General features: G+C 39.4%; 2 protein-coding genes across 2 annotated transcripts; one reads left to right on the plus strand and one right to left on the minus strand.

Moving 5' to 3' along the window:
- The first annotated feature begins 1260 nt into the window (after positions 1-1260).
- Positions 1261-22111, plus strand: LOC129280127 (reticulon-4-interacting protein 1 homolog, mitochondrial-like). The gene is made up of 8 exons (XM_064112303.1): positions 1261-1861; positions 5585-5901; positions 6371-6475; positions 6956-7152; positions 7932-8117; positions 9249-9426; positions 9941-10033; positions 19940-22111. Exons 1-8 carry the CDS (start codon positions 1774-1776, stop codon positions 20096-20098), a joined length of 1323 nt encoding a protein of 440 aa, XP_063968373.1. The 5' UTR covers positions 1261-1773; the 3' UTR covers positions 20099-22111.
- A 607-nt stretch (positions 22112-22718) lies between these two features.
- LOC129280126 (galanin receptor type 1-like) lies at positions 22719-23948 on the minus strand. The gene has a single exon (XM_064112591.1). The coding sequence runs from the start codon at positions 23946-23948 to the stop codon at positions 22719-22721; it is 1230 nt and encodes a 409-aa protein (XP_063968661.1).
- Positions 23949-25214: the final 1266 nt, after the last annotated feature.

Raw genomic sequence — 25214 nt, forward strand, 5'->3', positions numbered from 1 at the left:
TTTTGTAATTATAAATAGGATGCATCAGTTAATGCGAGGGCAAATTGCGAGCTTAAATCTTTGTATACATTGTCATGAAAAGGGGATTGTATAATCAATATTGAGACATACAATAAAGATACAAAGATTTAAGCTCGCAATTGACAATCAGACCTGAAAAGGGATATTTTGACAACTTTATGGAACACTAGAAAATAATAGGTACCTGATAAATCGAAATTTGCGAGCGCGCAGCGCGAGCGGAAAATGTTAATATTCAGACCATAAAACTATCATATTTACAGAGCACATTTTAAAAATCAATTTGTAAATCACGCAAAATAATGATAGTTTGATTTTCGAGCTGAAATATGTTTTGTATATTGACTTCCAAACTTGATATTTAAACTCCATATCGAACAAGATATGAAAATCTCCTAACAGGCAATGTGAGCGCGAAGCGCGAGCGAAAATTTTATATAGTGACATGAAAGATTCTTTTTATTTCCATGTCTTCCCTTCATCTTATTTTTTCACTTGTCTCCCCCTTGTCTTTTTTCTACTCTCTTTTTCCTCCTTTTTTTTCTTTCTTTCCTTTTTTCCTTTTTTTTTGCTCCGCCAATAGGGGGAGGGCCCCTCGGCCCCCCTCCCCCTGGATCCGCCTATGCATATGGATAGCTGCTGCAGTGGACATCGTTCTGTCGTTTCAATGGTTTATTTTCAATTGGTCTAATGCCAACTCGTCTGCTATATTTTTGGTCTACCATCAGTTCGTCCACTATCCACATGGTCTAACTGCCATTTCGTCTAATAACCAAGTTGGTCCAATTGGCATTTATTCCATATGCCATTTGGTCTAATTGAACTAAGTGTTAATTGGGCGAAATTAAGGAAAATCAAATTGATATTAGACCAACTAGTTATGAGACGAAATTGTCATAGACGAACTGGTGATTAGACGAAGTGATGACTGGACCAAATGGTTATTGGACCATATGGTTGTTAGACGAAAAGTTAATGGACAGAATTACATTAGACTAAATGAATGTAGACCCTGTTGTGAGTGGATGAATTAGCAGCAGACGAATTGGTTTCAACCCGCATACCGCCCAGGCAAGCAAAACAAATTCACGACGAAATTGGCGACGAAATTCACGACGTCGTGAATTTCGTCGTGAATATTCAAATTGACGACGAAATTCACGACGAAATTGGCGACGTCGTGAATATTCGCGATGTGGTCTATTTGCGATGTCCCTTCAGGGCCACCATAGTTAAGGGGTGCATTTTCAGAATATGGAAAATACGTGTTTAGGGTGCTTATCGAGACCCCATGGTCGCGTATGGTATCCACTCGTCAGTGGAAGTGGCCCCCCCGGGCACGTATCCTGGAGCTACCATGCACAGCCTTGGAAGTAAGAAGGAGGATTGTTGCACGTATTTAATGACCACCAGCAATAATATGATATCATAACATTTCTGATGATAATTATGTGACCTCAGTCAGAGCAATAGTCGTGACAGACCAGTTTTAAACGGATATATAAAAAAGAAACCGTGTTTATAGGCCGAGTCAGCACACCCGGCCGCTGCACGCACTGTAACCATGGTAACAGTGAATCACAATTGCAAAATAGGTTCATAGGTTGAAATATGAATTAATGTGTCATATTGAGAAGTGAAAGCGGGGAAGTGTGACGAGTAATAATTCCCAGGGACACGCGTTTATAATCATCTGCCTTCCCCTTTTCAGTTTCACTTTAGTCTTAACTAGACCGTGGTATAGTGACAATAATGTCGTCGTTCATTAATCCATTGATGGTCTGTGTAGTCGCTACTGTTGCGCTCTATTTTTGCCCGGATAATGGATTCCAAATCCGAGGTAAGTTACCATTTTTCCGTCAATAATTTTCTCTTTAAACTAAAAGGTGAAAAATAGGTATGTTTGTATCTTGTATTTATTACAGTGGTTGTAAACATACGTGTACCCTCACTTCCCATACATGACTGTGCCTGTCACACTTAGAACATGAATTAGAAATTGAATGCATGTAAAGAAGTGTGTTGAATTCACCGAAAACCGCAACGATTCGTAAAAAAATGGGACATAGCAATGATATTTGGACTTTTGTCAGTCATCGATTTGTATAAAAATCCTCTTTTATTAGACACATACACCATTAAGTATTTAAAAACAAATTAAAAAAAATGAAATTATGGATATAAAAAAGGCATGAATAGTAACATTTGGACAGCATATACATCTGCATGAAGACCCAAAGTAAGTAGGCCTGATTTTTTTTTTGGGGGGGGGGTTAGGGATCATTAGGGAGATGCATGGGTCACCAATGACTCGCAAACAGGCATAATGTAATTTTTTGTTTAATATTTAATCATGAACACTATACACTTTTGTTTTTTAATCTCAATACCCTTAATATATATGATATTCATAAATTTCAGATAGCATCTGTGATGTTTCGTACTATTCATAACATAATAATTTTCATTATCCCAAGGTTAAAACACAAATTCTCCTAAATTCATTAAGGCATTATGGCCCACGCATTTGGAATAATCTCCCCGATGGAATTAAATACTCAACAACAATTACGTCATTTAAATCTAAGTTAAAAAGAATGTATATAAATGAATATGCAAAATAATTTGTTTCCTTCTCCTTGCTGATATCTCATACATTTACCGCCCCACCCTCTGTGTGTGTTTGCTGGTGTTTGTTGATGCTGTGTGTGCATTTTTTCATTCAATATTAATGTCATTCAATGTACTGGGAACTACTACTCACAATTTGTTAACAAATTTTCGGCATTACTCCTATTTGTTTAAGATCAGTATGCTCGATCTGTAAATGAAAATCATAAGATCAGTATGCTCGATCTGTAATGAAAATCATATGATCATAAGTCAGAAAAAATTGGAATCAGTGGGATTCGAACCTGCCATCTACTGCTTTCCGGGCAGCGACTCAACCACCAGGCTATTCTGGTTCACGGCTAAGCCACGATGAACTGGAATTCAAATACCCTCGATCCTCTTCTTTCTGACTCATTAATATTCAAATACCGTCCGCCGTGGACAATAGATAGTAAATTAAGAGGCTTTTATAGGAGGAAATTATAATTTGTTAACAAATTTTCGGCATTACTCCTATTTGTTTAAGATCAGTATGCTCGATCTGTAAATTTACATGGACATTGTACAACATGCTATAATATGCATTCAAAGTAGAAATGCAACAAATACCTTCGTAGAGCGCTCAATGGTGTGCTATTCTAGTCACCTGGTCTTTTCAATGTCTTCATCCTGCTATGTAAAGGCATCCTTACATAATATCTTGCTTTGAAATCTGCCTATCTCAATGAGAGAAATTTAAGGTAATTTGACCAAAATTGTCCATGAAGTAACTACGAACTGGTCTATTCTGCATTCCTTTGACCCATGTCCCATGCCACCGACACGTTACGAGCTAATTCTGCAGGTGGTGAGGTTATGAAACAAATGAATTATAATGGTTTAAAATTCCTTCATCAGAAGATCGTTTCCCAAAAATTATTCACTGTCCATTCTAATCGTCGAATGTCTAACGGAGTGGCTGCGGGACGATTTTAAGGTGTCTGTGGTGGTGGTGGTGGGGGGGGGGGGGGGGCTCTGAAAATAAAATCACAATTTGATGGCCATGTTCATGTGTGTATACTGGGGCTGGAGTTCCACACCGCTCGGTTCCACGGCCCCTGTTAGAATGAATGCAAACTTTTTGTAATTTGTATCGTAGTTTTAAATGCATTAACAACACCCCACTCTCCCCTCTATTAGTGAAAAAAATCACGCGGAAACACGCGAAATAGCACGAATTAAGTGTTACATCGAAAATGGCAAATAACTATTAAACAATCGTACTTCAGAATGAATTATTTTTCTTTTAACATGTTTAGTCCACTCTGGTAAACAAACTATGAGATGACCAGAGTGCTAAATATAAAAAGCTTGTGAGTGTTTTACGAAGGAGGTTTCACTTTAAAGGACAAGCCCACCCAAACAAAAAAAGTTGATTTGAATGTATGATATTGGACTTTTAAAAAATGTGGTTTTCTTTTTGAAACCCAGATACAGCCCGCCAAATGACTTTTTGGTATCCCCTCTTCATATTGTTTTTGCTCACTCATGCGTGAATGAGAAATAATCTAAGTAATTTCAGATGAAAGAGGAGATTCTAAGCTTTACAATGGTAGGTCATTTGTCTATTGTATTTGTGATTAAGTTATGATAAATCATCGATAAATCTCGGTTTCGTTTTTTGTGGGACGCACTGTATATGTATAATATGTATATGTCGTCTGAAGCAAAGGCAATAATACTCTCGACCCAAATTGTGCAAAAATAATTAATGGTATTATTTTTTTTCGTTATTTGTAGACATAGCATCTTGAAGCCAGAGTATTTGAGAGAAATCGGAATTGGAAGGGGAGTTGCAATGTTATTCATTAAAAGTATAGACGAGGCAATATCTCTTATTATACAGTTATCTAATCAGAGACTGCATTCATCATCTGGCTTTACGATTAACCAGAAATTCTTGCTGCAGCTCTCATCCATCTACGTCATAAATGAACAATGTTAGAAAAAATACAGCAAGCGCGTTCTTCATGAAATCGACGTGTAAAAACTAGCGCGTACATCAAGTGAACTACCTGGATGTGCAACTTATAGACAGTGAGTGGCGTCACCTTAGTGAATATAACGCCGCAGTTTACAATACAACGCAGTTATATTCACTGATGTGACGTCAAAATATGGAATATAAAAAATGCGATCCTTGCAGCTACGGTCACGTGATGGTGTATTGACCTATCACTGATTCGAATCTACATAACCTATGCAATATAATAAATTATATAGTAAAAAATAGAAATAAATATATACTATTAACAATGATAAATGCCGTACCATGCAATGTATAACGAATATAAGTACTGTTTTAAAGAAAATATAGGTGAATTAATAATAAACAATTAGTTATAAGGTAATGGTGAGTCAATACGTAAGTATAGAATTGATAGTTACGGTAATCAGTCAGGTCCATAATTACAGCGTATTGCTAGGTTAGGGCTGGTGTGAGGGATGAGTTTATTAGAGGGTGAAGATGCTCGTTTATTTTGTCCGCGTTTATACCACGTGGTCTTAATTTTTTTGAGATTTCCTTCTCATGATGGTGTCGTGTTTCTGTTTTCTTTTACTATTTCGACGGAAGTGATGTCAATGCTGTGTACTGTATGTCCAGGGCGGATGGGGGGGGGGGGGGGGGTTGAAATGTGTGATGTATATGGGACGGTATTTCTGTTTGATTTGTTTTTGTTGTAATTGGTAACTTCTGATCTAGTGTTATATAGGCGCGTGTACAGAGTTGTTTCTATCTTCCCGACGTATTGCATGTTGCATTTAGTGCATGTTAGGGGGTAGATGACCCATGAGGATTTGCAGTTTTTGTGATTGCGTATTGACTTTTTGGCCATTCTCTTTCTGGAATGGGAGTTTTATTTCGAGTGAGAACTGACTGTCAATATTCTTTGTATTTTTTCATCCTCAGTTCCGAAATATGTCTTGCAATGCATCATGGGTAGCAGTTTCCTTTACGGCGGTTACAAAATCTTCTTCTCTAAACCGGCAACTGCTGTGAAATCCAAGTTCATCTACTTTTCATCAAAAGAGACCATGAGAGCACAGACTGCAAGGGAATACAAAACAGACAAAATGGAGATGACAACGGAACACCCCTGCCCTAAAGTCGTTCATCCCAATGACGTACTTGTGCGCGTATGCGCAGCGTCGGTCAACCCCATAGACCACCAGATAATAGCTGGACACGCACGGCCCGTCCTCGATCAAATGCGCCTTCAGAAAGGGGTGAGCACAAACTATTTCATGGGGGGGGGGGGACTTTTAATCATACAGATTAGGTATGACTTACACATCATCTAAGAATATATAGGGAATGGAACGCATAAATCCGAACTGATCATGCTGATTATAGATTTTTTAAATGCATCCGCCTTCCCCATGAAGTTCATTAGAAGAATAATTTACACAAATTTTGAAAATAATAATCTCGGAGTCGGGGCAGTTTTTGTAGATCAGTTTATAGACATGGATGTGAAGAAAAAGAAAATAACTGTGAATCTTAGTCAAAAGTAAGTTAATGCAAATTTTGTACACGCACCAGTTTAGTAGACCCACTATTAGATGAGAATGTTCTTTTCAGACGTGTTCTCATTAAAAGTGTTGAAAAAAATCCCCTAACTGAATCTATCATGCGGGCTTTTTTTCCCTTTCTCTCCTTTATCATATATATATATATATATATTGCTCCATGTAGTTGCCGTGCGGTGGTGCGGAGCTACCCCTCATCCTTGGTCGGGATTGTTCGGGTGTTATCGAAGACGTAGGATCGAAAGTCGACAAGTTTACGATAGGTGACGAGGTATTGGCAATATAATCATTTTCTGTTAAATAGATGCGTGATCAAGATATGCGGTGAGTTTGTTTGCAGCCAGAAAAAAATTGACTTACATTACTACTTAATATGTCGTTATGCATGAGTGCCATTGTTTTATCTTTTTTTTTTACATTTCACAAGTTAGCATGTCGTCAATAAAGTACTGCGCGTATAATTTGATAATACTGGCATATAATTTCATAAAATATATAAAGTTTAGATTTTAAATATTTATCTTGATATAAAATAGATGATAATTATAGTAAAAATAGTAAAATAAAACCAACTGCGTTATGTGTACACTGCTTTAGAAACGCAAGTGGCACAAACATAAGTTACAAAAGAACAGTTCACTTCCTATATGTCTTTGTGGCTATTCGGTGCTGTTTAATTGTTTTTACCACAGTTTTTCAAGCTACCATCAAATCATATTTTGTATTGATTATGGTTTTTGTGAATGCCTAGGTCTTCGTGGCAATAGGCGCGGAAGATACGCCAGGAACCTTTGCTGAGAAGGTGTTGGTCAAAGACTTCATGGTCGCCAAGAAACCATCAATGGTCGATCACACCAAGGCTGCCTCTATACCGTACGTCTGCACCACAACCTGGGGTGCACTTGTTGGCCGATGCGGACTGGGACCAAATAGCACGGCAGGAAAAAGGTTTATTCCATTTTTTTTCTGTAACAATTTTTTCATCATACTGATGGGGGAATACGAAAATTGAAATCAGATTATTACTGTCTTACAAATTTTATTTGCAGATAAGCTATTTCAAGAATTTTATCGTATCATTTTCGTTAAAAGGTAACTATCAAGTGGGCTATTAAATGTCCCACCTTTTTAATTTTTCATTTTTGGATGGGCTGTACGTCGAGAAATCCCCAGAATTGTCTTCTAAATTCGATTGAAGTAGCACATAAAATATGAGATCTCATATTTAAGAAAATAATGATTGAACCAACTGCCGTAATAATCTCACTATCTTAGAATACCATATTATAAGATGGTGAGATAATGTTGGTTTTTATATTATTATGGTATCATATAAATGCGATTTTTGCTTTGATTTGTTTCTCTCCGATCAGAAACTTAATCACTCGTAGACACTTATTGATATCGTGATTCTCTTTATTGAAGCATTCATTAATTTCACTGAATCTCAAGATATGCATAACGGTTGTTTTTTATAAGGGCATATAGATATCCATTCGATTTCATAAAACGATTATAATTTATGGAATATAATAATTATGTATGTATGTGTATGTATGTAATATTGTATATGGGTGTGGGTGTGTGTAGGGGTGTTGGGGTGCGTGTGGGTGTGTGTGTGTGTGTGGGGGGATGTTAGGATGGGTGTGGGTGTGTGTGTATATAACTAATTGATTGCTGATAGTGATCAGTTGCTATATACTAATGATTTCTTTGTCCGTGTACAGAGTTCTTATCCTTGCTGGTACGGGAGGAATAGGGACATTCGCCATTCAGCTTGTCAAGGCTTGGGGAGGTCATGTGACAACTACCTGTCGCACAGATGGTATCGACTTGGTGCAAAGATTAGGTGCTGATGACGTCATAGACTACACTAAAGGAACCATACAAGCTGCTCTTGCTGAACGGCCCAAGTATTTGATCTCTAGTTTTAGAATGAAATTGGATTTAAAGGAGAATGAAACCCTTGAAACCAGCTGAATCCATATCAAAGAGAAAAATCAAAGAAACATATTGTTGAAAGTTTGAGGAAGATTAAATGAATAATAAGAAAGTTATGAGCATTTGAATATTGAGATCACTAGTGCCATGTAGATCCTCCCATCGGCAATGCGACCAAGATCCGTGATATCACACACGTACAACTCCCTCATTACTTTAGTACTTATTTCACTTATATTCTCACTTTTATAGAGTCTATCACAAGGTGAGGTGTTCTCTGTATGAGATGACAAGTACAGAGGTTTCACAACATTATATCATTGATGAATCGTTTGTCATATGATTAGAATGAGCAAAAAGAGATGTTTTGGGGTATATTTTCAGTGTCCAAATGGGAGAGTTGTACGTGTGTGACATCACAGATCTTGGTCGCATTGCCAATGGGAGGATCTCCATAGCATTAGTGATCTCGACATTCAAATGCTCATAACTCTTTTATTGCTAGTCCTATTTTACTCAAAGTTTTGTTGATCTTATTCTTTGATTTTTCTGCTTTCACAAAAGCTAACTTGCTCCAAGAGTTTCATTCTCTTTTAAATATTCTGTCTTCTATTTTTGTTCTCGTCACCTTCTTAGTACTGGGGTGAAGAATGGTTCGGTGTCCTCTCTTTGATGCTTTATGATATTCGTGAACTTATGGAAAATGTCACCAAGATTGTTGGGGCAAATCTTACCAAGAAGAAAAGTGTGTTTTTACCAAATATGTCCAAATTGACTCAACTGCAACCAATGTAATATTGGCAGGCAAAGACAAATTTCCCTCCGGGATGTAGATCCGAAAACCTACAAATCCAGGAATAAACGGAGAACACAACACTCAAGCAATTCCATCTTCAATTCCTAATTATGTTAAAAGGTGGCACATCTCTCGCTACGAGTTCTGTACAATTCTAAGTGAGAAGTTGTGCCACTCTTCTCATTTAAACCACTAATGGTTACCGTTGTTATTTTGCAGCAATTTGCACGGTAATCCAGTCTTCAACATATCAGGACGCAACCTATTGCACAATGTAGTTTATATTTCATTTTCTTACTTTATGAAGGTTTGACGTAATCTTAGTGACTATTGATCCTCGAGCCATCGCGCCATGCCAATTCGCCTTGAAGAGAGGTGGCAAGCTGGTAACCATAGTGGTTCCTTTCATTGACAACTTCAGGAAACATGGCATGATTCTCGGAAGGGTGATCAACGCATTGCTCAAACTCAGATGGAAAATTGAGGCAAGTGCTACGTACATCTATACTTCATGAAGTTCTTCGTATTAAACACGAACCGGATCGCTGATGATGGCATTGTACAGTAAAAATCGGGGTTCTTAAATTATTGTACAACGCTGTATTTATATAGTTTAACCATGTGTTTCAAATCTTAAACAACGAAGTTTATACCGATTCAAGATTCAATTCAATTCAAGATTAACATATTCTAGTAGAGGTTGGGTCGGAGAGCCTAGAACAACACAAATAACATGCCTAGTTTTATTTTCGTGTTTTTTTTTCTGTTAAGATTCTTCAACCATATAATTATCCAAACATAACCACCACCAGCTAATTTGATGAGTTTGCTGTTACCAATGCAAAACTAACGTGTCTAATGTACAGTTCGAAATCTCGTCATGTATACCCCCCCCCCCGGTCTGTCGTAAACATATTTTCTCCCTGTAATACAATACCGTTTGAAGGATAGTTAACAAAACATGATCTTGCTAGTTTGTTTTTATGTCTCTAACAACAGGATTTCATGTATGACCGAACTACCATGATTTCCTTCAATCGACCAAATGGTGGCGCCCTAGAAGTAGCAAGAAAATTGATTGAAGACGGAAAGGTAGGCCAATCTGCACCAAAGTGGTATTGTCATTTTCATTTTGCTGAAAAGTTTGTAAAACCGAATATTTTTTTTCATTAAATGTAGATAGTTTGGGGTTAATAAAACATAAATAATGCGTTTATTTTTGGGTAACTTATGTGGAAATCTACTTTAGAAACATGCATTATATATATATATATATATATATATATATATATATATATATATATATATATATATATATATTTGTGTGAGTGTATTACTAGTACTCTATCCAAATACATGCATGTTTTTCTATTATCGAATATTAATAGAATTGGAACTCTACACTGATGTCATTATAAAAAAAAACAGAAACTGGAGTAAATCGTCAATGAACTTCTGGCTAACATCTATCAAAGAATAGTATGGACCATATTATGATCTTTTCTTATTCGCAATGGGAACACATTTTTGACACTAGGGATTCAACACCAGTTTATAGTGATGCTCTTAGAAATTGACATTTTGTATTCTTGAAATTATTATATTTGGAATGATAATAAATCTGTTCGACATCCACTGAGTAACAACCTTGTGAATAAAGTAACATAGCATATTAATGAACTGGTGAATTGATGTTTCTGTGTGTGTACTTTGATTATTCCGTAAAATTAGGCCATTGTTTTTCTCACATTTTGTTTTGTAGTGATCTTTATTGTTCATTCAAATAAATTTCATACATACATAATCAAGAAAATATAGAACAAAATGATAATTGCAGCAGTGCAATACACAAATTAAATAACAGTGTAATAAACATAGCAGGCAAATTGTATCAGAACAGAGACATAATCCGAACTTATGCAAAAATAACATTTCAACAACTTATGTATGCAGCTATAATGCAAATAATAAAACAAAGACGTAACAACTACGCAAATTTAAAATATGAATGCATTGATAAATAGTATTACCCTTATCCGATCGCATTGAAATAAAGGGTAGGCATATTGCTCGCACGGCTGCCATGAATAGAGCAGGCACAATGTTTAATTTTGGTCACAGTTTAAAATATTGTTCACATAATCGAATTCCTTTTTAGCTAAAATAAAAATTAATAACTACTAACGGCAAGGAGAAATCAAACTCTTTATTAAGGACGTTCCACAGTTAAAGTGAAATTCATGTCATTTTCACCAAACTTTGCACATAGATACTTTAGAACCTTAATATTCGAAATATGCAAAAATTAACATAGGTCCATGTGCTTGATTTTTTGCTATAGAGCTTCAAAGTTCACCCAAATTGATGTTCTTAAGAATTGCGCATTTATCTCAACCCAGACAAAATACACGAGAGGCGAGTAAATGCAGTTTCCGTGGAGTTTAATAAAAATTGTTTCTGAAAAGCATCTTCCAAATGATGTATACCGAAAAGTAAAATGATGTGTTGTCAAATAAAGCCAAAATAATATAATGCAACAATCAAAACATAATAATATAAACGTAAAGCCTCCTGAGATGTGTCATATGCGAAAAATTAAAGTTATTAAACCAATCTCCTCAATTGACAATTAAAACAGTCCATCCACATTCATGACAAAGACACCAGTTTGTCATGTGGCCAAATGTGGGCAACGTAAAATTCCATCTGCAAAGCTACGAAGCAAAGATTCCCGTTTGCAACACGAGCTTATGCAGGAAAACTTTTAAAACAGAAACTAGTGCTCAGAAGCCCCACCAACGGCCCTGAACTAGAATGTGAACGAGGCAACGTTAATGTTCGGTCCGAAATGGAATTCGCTGGTGGCCTCATCCAAATCGGGTGACGAACCAAGCCCCGTTCACATTATAACCTGAGGAGTGGAATATACTAAATTGGTCTAAATAAATAAAAAATATTATCTCAGGAAGCCCAAAATAAGTGAAGAATCATAATGTGATGGGAAAAGGCCGAGCTCCAGCAAGGGCGAAAACACCCCCCTGAACACCTGATGATAAATGAATTAAACTAACTGGTAAACCAAAGTAAAATACAAAAGGTATCCAAAAGTAGGTGAACAGGTTGGATGGAATTACCTTGCGGCCCACTTTGGGTGTGCGACCAGGCTTAAGGCCCGAAGCTCACATTGTTAGAACGAATAACATGAAACAAAACATCTTGACGTTGAAAATTAGTGGGGGTGACAAGGGGATGGAGGAGGGAAAAAATACAGGAAGTATGTTGCACAAAAAAGGTGAATTGAGATAAAAGATGCTTTCCAATCGACTCCACGAAGAAGAATGCTAACTTGTTAGATTTTGCTTTTGCCCCCTCCCGAAATTACCACGTCAGCTAACGCGATGTAGCAATTTTAGCCACGCCTCCTTGTAATGTCCGAAAAATACCAAAATTCGCAACGCAACATTTTTTGGCCACGCCTCCTAGTGAAGTCCGACAAAATACCATATTTGGCATCGCAACATATCTCCGCCAGGGCAAAGGAATTCGCCTGACCAGGCACCTTGTGAAACACCTGTTACGTACCGCTGACGGGATATGTTGTTGTCCGGCTAGTCTGACCCGAGATAACCTCTCATTAACTTGCTTCGCACGTTAAGAGGTATTATCTCAACCCAGACAAAATACACGAGAGGCGAGTAAATGCAGTTTCCGTGGAGTTTAATAAAAATTGTTTCTGAAAAGCATCTTCCAAATGATGTATACCGAAAAGTAAAATGATGTGTTGTCAAATAAAGCCAAAATAATATAATGCAACAATCAAAACATAATAATATAAACGTAAAGCCTCCTGAGATGTGTCATATGCGAAAAATTAAAGTTATTAAACCAATCTCCTCAATTGACAATTAAAACAGTCCATCCACATTCATGACAAAGACACCAGTTTGTCATGTGGCCAAATGTGGGCAACGTAAAATTCCATCTGCAAAGCTACGAAGCAAAGATTCCCGTTTGCAACACGAGCTTATGCAGGAAAACTTTTAAAACAGAAACTAGTGCTCAGAAGCCCCACCAACGGCCCTGAACTAGAATGTGAACGAGGCAACGTTAATGTTCGGTCCGAAATGGAATTCGCTGGTGGCCTCATCCAAATCGGGTGACGAACCAAGCCCCGTTCACATTATAACCTGAGGAGTGGAATATACTAAATTGGTCTAAATAAATAAAAAATATTATCTCAGGAAGCCCAAAATAAGTAAAGAATCATAATGTGTTGTGGCAAAAATGGAATGCCGCCAAACGGGATGACTCATAGTCAGCCCGCCGCCACAACACAATATGATGCCAATAGTTCAAACCATGCTGTAGTGTATTTACAATGTCCACGCTAAGAAGCTGGGAAGGGGGGGGGTGCATTAAACTAACAGGGACGCCCAATTAAACCATCTAGGATGATTCATGCTCATTCAGTCCACTTGCGAGGAGTATAATGCTCTAATAAAAATGGGGGGAGGCGGGGCTTAGTAACTAAATAGTGAAGTTTGTAGTAAGGGCTTGAGATCTGATGGTACCACGTGTGAGTTCTGGATAAGGTATTCAGGCAATAACATCTGCTCATAAAAAAGTTCCAACCGTTCGCGACGTCCGAGCCAGCGAGTGCTCGACGGAGGTAAAACAGCTGTTACTCTATGATTTCGCTCCGCGACAAAGAAATCAAGTGTCCTCCTGTTCGCGGATGTATTGAGTTTTTTGTGTTGGAAGCTCCTTGGTTTTATGACCCGGCCACGTGCCGAGTTGTGAGGGCCCGCCCCCAGGTATAGCGGGAATGCCCGCGTCAGCGAAACATGAAAAGTCCCCTTCCTCTCGTACGATTCCGTGGAATGCTGACACAAACCCACGTTGAGACTCCAAATAACTGCACATGGAAGAGGGAAAAGGAAAGAAACAGCGGCACCGATTGTACATTCTAAAGGGGGGGGGTAAACAGATACCATAAACATGATAAGTGTAGCAAAGACCACAATATACTAACAGTGGGCGAGCAAGTCTGCCTGCGCCCATGGGGCTATTAATGGGTAAGATACCAACGCCGTCACCATGGCAACAAGCGAGAGAGAGAGTAAATATCTACTGCTCGTTAGAGGGTTGTCAAAAACAAAAACAAAGAAACATTAGGTATATTTTTTAATTGTGCACGAACTGGTATCAAACACAGAAGGGGGATAAACATACTGTCAAAATTGCTTAAATTAAGGGGGGAGAGGTTGTCGAATATACAATCTGTGTGTGTTGGAAGCCCAGCGCCCCATATTTTGAATGCAAACATCGGGAACACCTGCCATGGCTGCAGAAGTTGCCGCCCCAATACGGAAAGAATGGGAAGAGAAGTGAGCAACGGGTAGCCCGCAGAAACTAATGGCATGCTTTAAAACTTGGCCAAATTGGTGCCTCGTTAGGGGTGACGAGTCAAAGTGACGGAAAAAGGCAGAGCCGCCCGAGCTCCGCAGAGCGAGGTAATCATTTACAGCGCGAAGTGGGCATAAATACGAAACAACATTTTGTGGAATTAAAATCGAGCATCCACGTCCAGTTTGATCTGTTTTAGACTTCGCAATCGTAATGCGCAATTTTGCTTGATTACCCATCCCTTGAATAATAACATCTTTTTCTGATAAAGGAACGGGTTCATGTCTAGATCGAGACGTGAACTCCCCTACTCGAAGAAAACCAAAGAAAGCGATTAGAAAGGCAGCCCGAAACAATGCCGAATCATACGTATTAACGCATACGTGAGTCAATGAATTTAGGATGGATTTGAGAATAGGCAGGGTTATGGGACACCGGGTATCACGGCGAGCATTTTTTCGCCTGCACCCGTCTACCAGCCGCCGGATTACAAAAGCGTCAGTCACATCAGGCCAACCCAATGTTTGCATCGTAAAAGCCAGGCCTGATATATATGTACTTATTGTTGCCCCCGCATACCCATTCCAGGAGAGATAAGCAATAAATTGAGCGACCTGCTCAACGTTAGGACGTATACTTATATCATAATGATATTGCAGCCGAAACTGCTTAAACACAGACCAAGCGTTCCTGTAAGTATGATGAGTGCCGAGCGCCCGCGAAGAAAACAACAGATGCTCTCTCTCTATATGAAGCTGCTCCAAAGATGGGCGGGAAGCTTGCTGCCAGCCAGATCTGCGCCTGGTGCTAACCTGCGAAACCTGTCCATCTGAAAACGAGAGAGGGCATCAGCCTTTTCATTGCGAGAGCCTGGCACGTAACGTGCTTTGAACATAATATTATGTTCCAAACAAAGAACTACAAGCAAACGAACCAGTTTCATAACACTAGGACATTTCGAAGTTAAGGAATTAACAACATAAACAACTGTTTGATTATCTGACCAAAATAAGACCTTAGAATTAGCTAGAAGAGCCCCCCACATACGTATACCGACTACTATTGGGAAAAGCTCTAGAAAGGCGATGGAATAATTCTTCTCCAGTATTTCAGCTGGCCATCTCCCTTGAGCCCACTTATCCTGGAAGGATATACCAAAGCCAATGCTACCCGCAGCGTCAGTAAAGAACTGAAAATGAGCATTAGTTACCCATGTTGAGTGTGAAAACATAACTGTGCCATTGAAATCGGACAGAAACGTAAGCCAGGCCTGCATGTCCTCTTTCGCGCCGCGTGAAAGCCTTATCCGTTGGTTGGGGGTGCGGACCCCTTTAGTAAGATCGATAAGTCTCCTTAGGAAGGCTCTTCCGGGAGCCACGGCTTTACACACGAAATTAAGGCTGCCAATTAGCGACTGCAACTGCCGCAACGAGAGCTTATCTTTCTTAACAAAATCAATGAGCATTGCCTGTAACACGTCTACTTTCTCCCTGGGTACTCTAACTCTCTGCTCAGCCGCGTCGATTTCAAGCCCTAAAAATATGATAGTGGGAACGGGCCCCTCAGTCTTCTCCTCCGCTATCGGGACGCCAAAAACTTCGCACATTGCCTTAAAATGATACATCAAAGAACGACATTTCTGCCGTGTTGCGCCAACGAAAAAGAAATAATCCAAATAATGCAAAATTTGCTCTGAATTCGCAATTTTACGGCAACATGACTCAAGAAAAGTGCTAAAACGCTCAAAATTGGCACATGAAATTGAACAGCCCATTGGCAAGCATTTATCAAAGTAATACGCGCCATCAACGCAAAACCCCAGAAGGTCAAAATCGCAGGGATTTACTGGTAGTAAGCGAAAAGCGGATTTTATATCGGTTTTTCCCATGAGAGCACTAGCACCCAAGCGTGCAACGAGATCCACCGCCTTGTCAAATGAAGTGTAATTCACAGAACATAAATCGGAATCAATGTGATCATTAACCGAAGCCCCGCGAGGAGAAGATAGATGCTGAATTAGACGGAATTCTCCCGGATTTCGCTTGGGGACGAGCCCTACCGGAGAGCAGCGAAAGTTATTGAAAGGCGGGTTTTGGAAAGGACCTGACATTCTCCCTAAACTAACTTCCTTACCAACTTTCTCCAACAGCATGTCCCTATGCTCGCTAGCAGATTTCAAATTACGCGAGAACACAGAGCGACGCTCGCCTGTGAAACCCAATGAAAAACCGAACCTAAAACCAGAAATCAGAAAAGCTGCATTATGTTGATTATGGTGCCGTCGAAGAAATGGGAGCATGCTGCCAAGTTTAATTGGAGTTGGAGCTAGGCTTCTGTTTGGCAATTGCGGCGGCAGAGTTGCAGGCGTGTGAGCCATGCGCCGCTGAGGAGCATTTTCCGCACCGGTGAGCATATCGGCAGGCGGTGCGTTGGCATGACCCAGCGTTAAAGGCGAAACAGACTGGCATGACTGGTGAGGAGCGGGAGGGGGCAGGCGCGGCGCCAGGGGCCCGAATTGCCCCTTGTCTATTGGCATATCCTGAGGAAGGGAAACTACCCCGCCGAAACGACCGGTCGTATGGCCGAAAGGGCTGGTTACCCCCAAAAGACGAAAACGCTGCTCGACCGGGCGTCGAAGCTACTGTCAGCCATAGCTCGGTGTCTATGACAGCCCAGGAACGATGTGGATGACGGACCTGACGTAACCGAAATTGAATGTCATAGGACCGCCAATTGAAACCCCCAAAACGCACAATAGAGCGAACGATATCCATATACTTGAGGAGCTCGCGCGCACGCATATAGTGTCGCTCCAAGTATATGGACGCGTAAATAAGGAATGCAGATGTCCACTGTTCTATGCTGGCGATCACCGGAGCCTTGCTTTGGGGGCGAAGCATTAAAGCGGACCCGGTGGCACGAAGGCTGAAGGCCTGCAACTGTGATTCCTCGCTTAAGCTTTCCCTTTTAAGCAATCCACCTAACTCTACAAATTCACCCTTCCAAATCTTCTCCTTAACACTGGAAGGCACCTCCCCGCCCAAATCATCACACACGCAGCTAAGCATATCTGGCTGCGTAGGAAAAGGGGGGTTGGGGGCTGGTGTAACATTAGCATGACTATTAAGCCCCTCAACTACAGGGGCAGGGGGGATAGAAGGGGGAGCTTGCGATTGAATTTGGGGAAGGACCTGATCTTGTGGAGAAGTCACAAGAGGCCAGGAGCCCCCCATTGTCCCGAACTCACCGTTGGTTGTCGACGCCGAACTTCCAGCAGCTGGGCTCTGCGTAGAACTAAAAACTTGGCCAACGTCTGTCTCGATCGAGGTCGACAGGAGAAGGCTGACTGGCAGCATCTCGGACCGAACGACGAGTAGACTTCCTCTGATTTAACTTTTTGCCTTGCTTAACCTTAGGCATGATTGAATACTTCAGGGGTGGCGAAATTAAGTCCTGAGAGCAAACTGTGACCCCAAACAGCTCAAAAGTCCAACAAACGGATATAAACACAAATATACAGGTATGTTCCAGATAAAGAATATACATTCTCAACTGCAAAGCGTTCATTAAGCTATATGAATGGGTTAGAATGGCAATTAGAAGGATCACAACTAAAGAGTTCAACGAACGGATAACAAAAATACAGGAAGTATGTTGCACAAAAAAGGTGAATTGAGATAAAAGATGCTTTCCAATCGACTCCACGAAGAAGAATGCTAACTTGTTAGATTTTGCTTTTGCCCCCTCCCGAAATTACCACGTCAGCTAACGCGATGTAGCAATTTTAGCCACGCCTCCTTGTAATGTCCGAAAAATACCAAAATTCGCAACGCAACATTTTTTGGCCACGCCTCCTAGTGAAGTCCGACAAAATACCATATTTGGCATCGCAACATATCTCCGCCAGGGCAAAGGAATTCGCCTGACCAGGCACCTTGTGAAACACCTGTTACGTACCGCTGACGGGATATGTTGTTGTCCGGCTAGTCTGACCCGAGATAACCTCTCATTAACTTGCTTCGCACGTTAAGAGGTATTAAAAGAATTTAGCATTTTTAGACCGCCCAAGATTACTACAATGAGTTTAAACCTCTATTACTCAGTCAAAATACATGAAAAAGTCATCAAATTTTGCAAGAGAGTTAATAATTGTATCGTTAGAATGGAGAATCTATTTATAGTGCTATTTGTTTGCAATTGTAAGTTTAACAGCACTGTCAGTTCTTAAGAATGGCGTAAAAGATAACAAAATCCCAATCTAAAAAATGTAAACTTTCAGTAACAAACTACAAACGTACAATAAATGCTGCACTTTATTCAAAATCCATGTCATTTTCACCAAAATTTGCAGAGTTGTAGAGGAAGGTATACCTAAGAGGTACAAACATTAAAACATGGGGGTTCATGTGCTTGTTTTTAAACTATCAGCATTTTTATTAGAGCAAATGTGCTTTTTAAAACACCAAAAATGCGCCGAATGCTTTGTATCTATGTGAAGAAAAAATCAAAACCACTCTACCATTTTATTTAAACTCGGGGTAATATTCGTGATTCTTGGTAGTACTGCAGAGTAAAGTATTTTGAAATTGTAGAGAATTTTTTTTTAATGGTCCATGAAATAATTCCCTTATTTAGCTTCATGAAATAACGCATCGGATCTGCAGTTAAAGTGCAAAAGATGAGAAAAATCAGCTCATACCCGCAGCTAATTAATCACCTGTTCATCCATTGTGACGTCAGCGCGCAGAGTGTAAACTATGCGCAGATCATAATGCGCACAAACATAACTGTGGAACGTCCTTAAACTACCATAAAGTCTAATTTCTAGCAAATTGTAGGTAATCAATAATAAAGAGTTTTCGCATTTACCACGAAGGCACTCTCTACAACGCATCGATTCCTTTGAAAATACAATCAAAATCAGAATGGAGAGCTGAGAGGCTTTTGTCGAAAGTTGGTTGACCGGGCCAGCATCGGAATCTCTTGACTCTGGACAACAACATATTTGCTATTGTTCGTCCGGTGCAAATCTTCGGATGATCTGCTGTCCCAGTCCCCAAACTTTCGACAAAGGCCTCTCAGCTCTCCATTGTGATTTTAATTGCATTTTCAAAGGAATCGATGCGTTGGTTATAGAGTGTCTGATCCCTAGTAAAAGCGTACAAATCTGCGAAACCGAAATTCGTTGACCAACCAAATGTATTATTTCCAATGACATAACCATTACTCCGTGTACATGTACGATGTAGTCGCTGCGACCGGCAGCATTACTTACTTCCGGACGTGAACAAAAATAGTATGCGACTCACTTTTTGTCTGGGGTTGGGGATGACTTGTTACCCCCCCCCCCCCGCCACCACCACCCCACCCCCTCCCATTAAAAATAAATCCGTTAAAGGCAATTTGCGCAGTTTGGAATAATCTCAGTTCACGAGGACGAAGCCACCCGTGTAATATTTACATTTTGATCCTCTTGCACACCCCTTTCGTACACTTCCCTAAAATCACATGGATTGATAAATAAGTTTGGAATTACATTTTTTTTAAAGATTAAACTTGTTTTCATGTATAATGTTCAATTGTTTGCGACAGATCCGTCCGGTGATTCAGAAGACCTTTCCTTTCGAGGCTGCCAACGAGGCATTGGAGTACGTTAAGCAGGGTCATGCCCGAGGAAAGACGGTCATCGTGATGTCATATGCTGAGAAACGTCACGAAGATGCCAAATCTGAGGAGATAATAAGTGAATGATGAGACACCTTCCCTCATCATGCTCATGGACATTTGTACATACCGCGTGGCCGAACTCAAAAGGGTCATTATCTTTTTTTAAGAAGGGTGTTAAAAGGGGAAATCTGTTTCCCTGGGGCGTCTATTACATAATAATTATAATGAAACGTTTTTGTATAGCGCAAAATACATAAGCAAAGTTGCATGTCTCTAAGCGCTTTTTACAGAAGGAGTGGAGATGGAGGGGAGAGCACTACATGACCCATTTATACTTGGTTTACGATAATCGTAGGTTGAAATACGACGATTGTAAAATCTGTCTCCGTAACCAGGTAAGATCGCAGCGCTTATACCCACCAAAGGTATCATAATACGGTCGTACAGCTTCTGTCGGGGATCACAATATATTTGTACAATAATAGTTGTGATGTTAATAATAACAGTAAAGCAAAATAAATTGAAACAATGATGACCCATTTCGTTTATTTTGATGAAAATATGAATCATGTATTAATCACAAACTATCATTGCGACAGTGGTAGGCGTAATAATGATGGTAATAGTCCGCAAGAGAACGGCGAAATATATAGCATCGACTTCGCAGACGCTTTCTGCAACGTTCATAATCTATTGAAAGTACCCGTCAAATCACAATGGACAGATTATAGGTCATTGTCGAACGTTGGTGAAACGGGAGAGCACATCGTCTTAAGATCCGGGCTGGACAAAAAAAAATGCAAATGTGTCGTTTGCCTAGATTCCAGGACGCATGCGACACCGATTTCGACAAAGGCTGCTTTTATATGAAGGTTTCTTTTTATAAAATATTCTCTGCGTTAGAGAAAGCGTCTGCGAATGATTCCTAATATGCCCTATGTAATTTCAAGGACATGCATTCTATTGGATTTTAAATAAAACGTCAGGAGTTACTGTCAACAAAGTGGTGATTTTTATAGATGTTGTCTTAACGCTCATATTTCACAGTTTGATATTGTGTTGGAAATGTTTTTAAGTGCCTGTATTTCTTTGCCAACCAACTGACCAAAGACTGCTTGATAAAAAAAATCATTGTCTATAATACTGTAATAGGGGCTTAGAATGGCGCAATCAACGAAATGAGTATATTATTTAATTCAATTCGTCTTCGATGTTACGGACGCATTTAAATAGTTAAACATTTGCAAGTGCTCGAGCTCAAAGACAATGTAAAACAATACTCTCAAGAATGATATGTAAAAATCATCATTTGAAAGGTTGGGAGAGTGACAACATTATCTGAATGTTATATCCGACCTTGCAATGCAATCCAGCATTTTAATTATTGGGTCAAACCGTTTTAAGTGGTAAATGCAACATTTAGAAAAAAATAAATTGTCACTCCTCCAAACCTATCAAATATTGATTTAACTTTTCATTTATTAAATTTTTTTTTGGGGGGTAGTGAGAGTTTGGTATTCGGTTTTATCATTTTGCTAGTGATGAATCTGAATAAATCATCATTGTGGAACAATGTGCGACAATATTATTGTAATCCTGTTTTTTTTTATTGTCTGATTGTTCTATGATAATCATGTTCTATTTTTGCAATCCTACTGATTTCTGTCATTGAAACACAATTACTACATAAAATAATACGTGCGACACATTGCTTATTTAAAAAAAATTGACACTACCATTCATCATTTCTTGAATCCCCCGGCAAAATGTTGTATTATATTTTGGATTCAGCCTCGTTCGTACACCTGCTATAAAATTGATCATTAACACATTCCTGACAATATGGACAATATTGACTCAGAAAGTGCATTCTTGAAACTAATATAACATCATTGTGTCAATAAGCGCATTTTTCTGCTTCCACAGATAATGGCGATGTACAAAGGCTGTCCAACACCAGTATCAATATCATCATCATCATCATAAAAATAATAATAAATTATAACATCTATATCACATTTAATTGTGCAATCATTATACTTTGCTTGTCATGCTCACGTTTATTTGTCCAGGATACGTTTCGAAATGAATCATTATAAAAAAAAAACACTCTCCTCGTTCTGAAAAAAAGTGTACAATACTTTAAGTGTGAGCTGTTATTTTATTTTCCGCGGATAAAATTATGTTTATATTGATGATAATAATAATGTGCAACAATTATATACATGTAGGTAGCGTTTAATACAGTGTTTCTAACTGCAGCATAACATTATTCCAGCTTTAGCACGGCTGCTCTTATCGGGAGCTCGAGCATTCTGATAATTGCTTTCTACTGGGTACCCGTGTACTACACCTGGATGGAGAGGGGCAAAGGTAGATATAGACTCATTACCAAACAAAGGGGATCCTGCCGCGGTGGGAATTGAACCCCGGACCTTGTGATTCAAAGTCCGGAGACTTCTCCACTGAGCCACAATTCCTCTAGTCTCATGAAAAGGATATGTAAATCTATTTACAAGTAGAAGCGAAAAAAGAAGAAATAATTCATTCAAAGCATCTTTTGCCAGTGGTATTTGTGGTCACCATAATTAAACAAGCGTTGCTCTAATAGTGCTTCTGCGAACGCATGATACTCCACTCTACGGCTCTACATTTTTTTTTACACTTTTACCAATCCACGCCAATTGATACCAACATTAAGAAACTACGCATTTTGTGTCTGTGCAGTGTCACTTGGTAGTTGCTTCTCTCTATCACCAAACAGCGGGGCATCGGTGTACTGAGCTCGGGTAAATAGCTCTCGAACGGCCTTGCGGAATTCCGGGTAGCGGACAGTATAGATGATAGGGTTGGCGCAAGAGTTGCAGAATCCTAGGATAGTGAGAGCACGATTGAAAGGGCTATAAGGGTAAGAATCTGGAATGATTCCAAGATTGAAGCCAAGGTAAAGGGTCTTAGACGGCCCCCAGCATATCAGGAATAGTAGAACCACGATGAAGAGCGTCTGAAGGACACGTTTCTTTGCCATGAGATGGCGAGTTGATGGGTTGGATTTGTCGAGCTGTTTAGACTCACCCAGATGAAGTCGTGCCTGGTGATGAAGGGAACGCGCTGTCAAGAATTGGAAGGCACAGGTCAGTATCGCAGGGACAAGAAACTCAATTAGATACAGGACCACGCCCATCGCGAGCTGCATCCCTCTTGGATAGATCACGCTGCAGTGCTGTGTAGATGGGTCAACCGTCGAGATGTAGAACAGGAAAGAATTCAGCATAAATCCCGTGAACCATATGCAGATGATGGCAGTTGAAATTCTCTTGCGTGAGAGAAGTTCTTTGCAACGGAACGGGTAGACTACAGCAATGTAACGTTCGATTGGGATGAAAGTTAGGGTCACAATGGATGCATTCACCGATACCCACATAAATAATGAGGTATAAACTACCTTGCAGTAAAACTCACCAAGAGCTGTTGATGGAACTCGAATAGGAAAAGGCAGTGGCACCATGAAGATCGAGGTGAAAAGATCTGCAACTGCCAGAGCTCCGACCAGTGTGTCCGTCGACCTACTCTTCTTACGTCTTTGGAAAAGGATTGTGATGACAAGAGAGTTGCCAACGATGCCAAGAAGTGCTGAAATCATCTGCAGTATCACCCACCATGACCAGAAAACCGGTTGCCAGTACCAGAATAATGAAGCAGGAGATGTAATATTATCATACCAGCTATCGACAGATTCATCCTGGGCGTTCAACGACGGACCCCGAGCTGAATCTTCCGCGTTTGTTTCTGTCAACACCACAGTATAAGTTTCCATCGAATTGTTGTATAACCAATCTTCTCTTTCTTGGGGAGCCTCACTATCAGAAAATACGTGTTCACCAGCAGTGCCAAGTAGGGCAGCGGCGAGGATCAAAAATACAATTTCCCTCATTTCTCTTGTTTTTATTGAATAACCTTGACATGAGCAAATACAATTAGCGAGGAGGCTCTTTAATTCAGGTTAGACATGTATGGTCAGATATGATATTGCTGTCATATATATCCTTACGAAGGTTTAATTTAAGGTTGAAAGTTCGAAATCTGTCGAAAAATTAAATAAATGAGGGTGGGGTTTTAAAATGCGTGTATGAAATCCCGACAATATGCTTACCAAAACTTTGCTTCATCTGCATTCAGTGAAAACGCAGGTGACTAAGTGCGATCTTGGAAGGAAGAAGAAGAACTTGCTCAGTTTAAAGAAAAGGTTATATCAATATTTTGTTCATACGTTTCCTACCCTAATGGAGAATCGGTTGCCTTTTTAATTCTTATCAAGGTCAATGTTTAGATTGTCTGCCTAATGGACACAGATTTCTATCAAATACCGTCCTTTGTTGTCCATGCAATTTGTTTTTATTCTTCTGATCAAATTATCCATGCTTTATTTCAATGAATCGCCCTAACGTATCGAAAGCATACTGAATAGTTATTTATCAATACATATCTGCATTATCCCATCTTTCTCTCTCCCTTGGTCTTTCCACTTCTCTCTCTCTCTCTTCTCTCTCTCTCAGTATTCCCCATTTCTCTAATTATTCCCTTTTTACATTTATATTCATCGTCCTTGCCCCGCTCAAGTTTAGTCTAGAAGTAATAGAACAGAAAAATAATTATGATCAAAATATGAAAATGACAACGCTGTACTATGAAAAATATCAAAGTGCTCTTGGAAACCTGATGTTCATATACCTATATACCAAACATATTGTAGTAAAATGATGGATCCATATGGTGTTTCCTTTTCAGTTTCATAAGAAACTTTTAAGTCAAAGATTTTCAAATATATATTTATATCTAGTGAGTTTATATTTGTAGGGACAAATGTGATGTTTTCCTTCTTTTCTCTCTCTGTCTCTTGTGGGTTTTGTTGTAGTTCTACTTGTTTTCACTATCATTTTCCTTTCTTTATCTATTTCTTTTCCCTTTTCTTTCTCCTTTCCTATTCTTTCTCCTTTTTTTTTCTTTCTTTCTTTCTTACTTCTTCTTTTTCTCCTTCTTCTTCTTCTTGTTCTTGTTCTTCTCCTTATTCTTCTTCTTCAATCTTCTACTTCTTCTTCGTATGTATTGTCCTCTTCTTCATATCAATAATAAGCCAGCGTCGTTGTTGTAGTTGTTTTCCTTTTGTGTGTACGACTTTTTTGTGCCATTGCATGTGAAT

This window comes from Lytechinus pictus, chromosome 17 (assembly GCF_037042905.1).
Source record: "Lytechinus pictus isolate F3 Inbred chromosome 17, Lp3.0, whole genome shotgun sequence".
Classification (NCBI taxonomy): Eukaryota; Metazoa; Echinodermata; class Echinoidea; order Temnopleuroida; family Toxopneustidae; genus Lytechinus; species Lytechinus pictus.

Bases quoted from the DNA above. Each gene is read 5' to 3' on its own strand.
- LOC129280126 (XM_064112591.1), bottom strand. From the start codon at position 23,948: ATGAGGGAAATTGTATTTTTGATCCTCGCCGCTGCCCTACTTGGCACT.
- LOC129280127 (XM_064112303.1), top strand. From the start codon at position 1,774: ATGTCGTCGTTCATTAATCCATTGATGGTCTGTGTAGTCGCTACTGTT. The intron at 6,476-6,955 runs GTATTGGCAATA...GTGAATGCCTAG, and splicing joins AGTTTACGATAGGTGACGAG to GTCTTCGTGGCAATAGGCGC. The intron at 8,118-9,248 runs GTATTTGATCTC...TACTTTATGAAG, and splicing joins GCTCTTGCTGAACGGCCCAA to GTTTGACGTAATCTTAGTGA.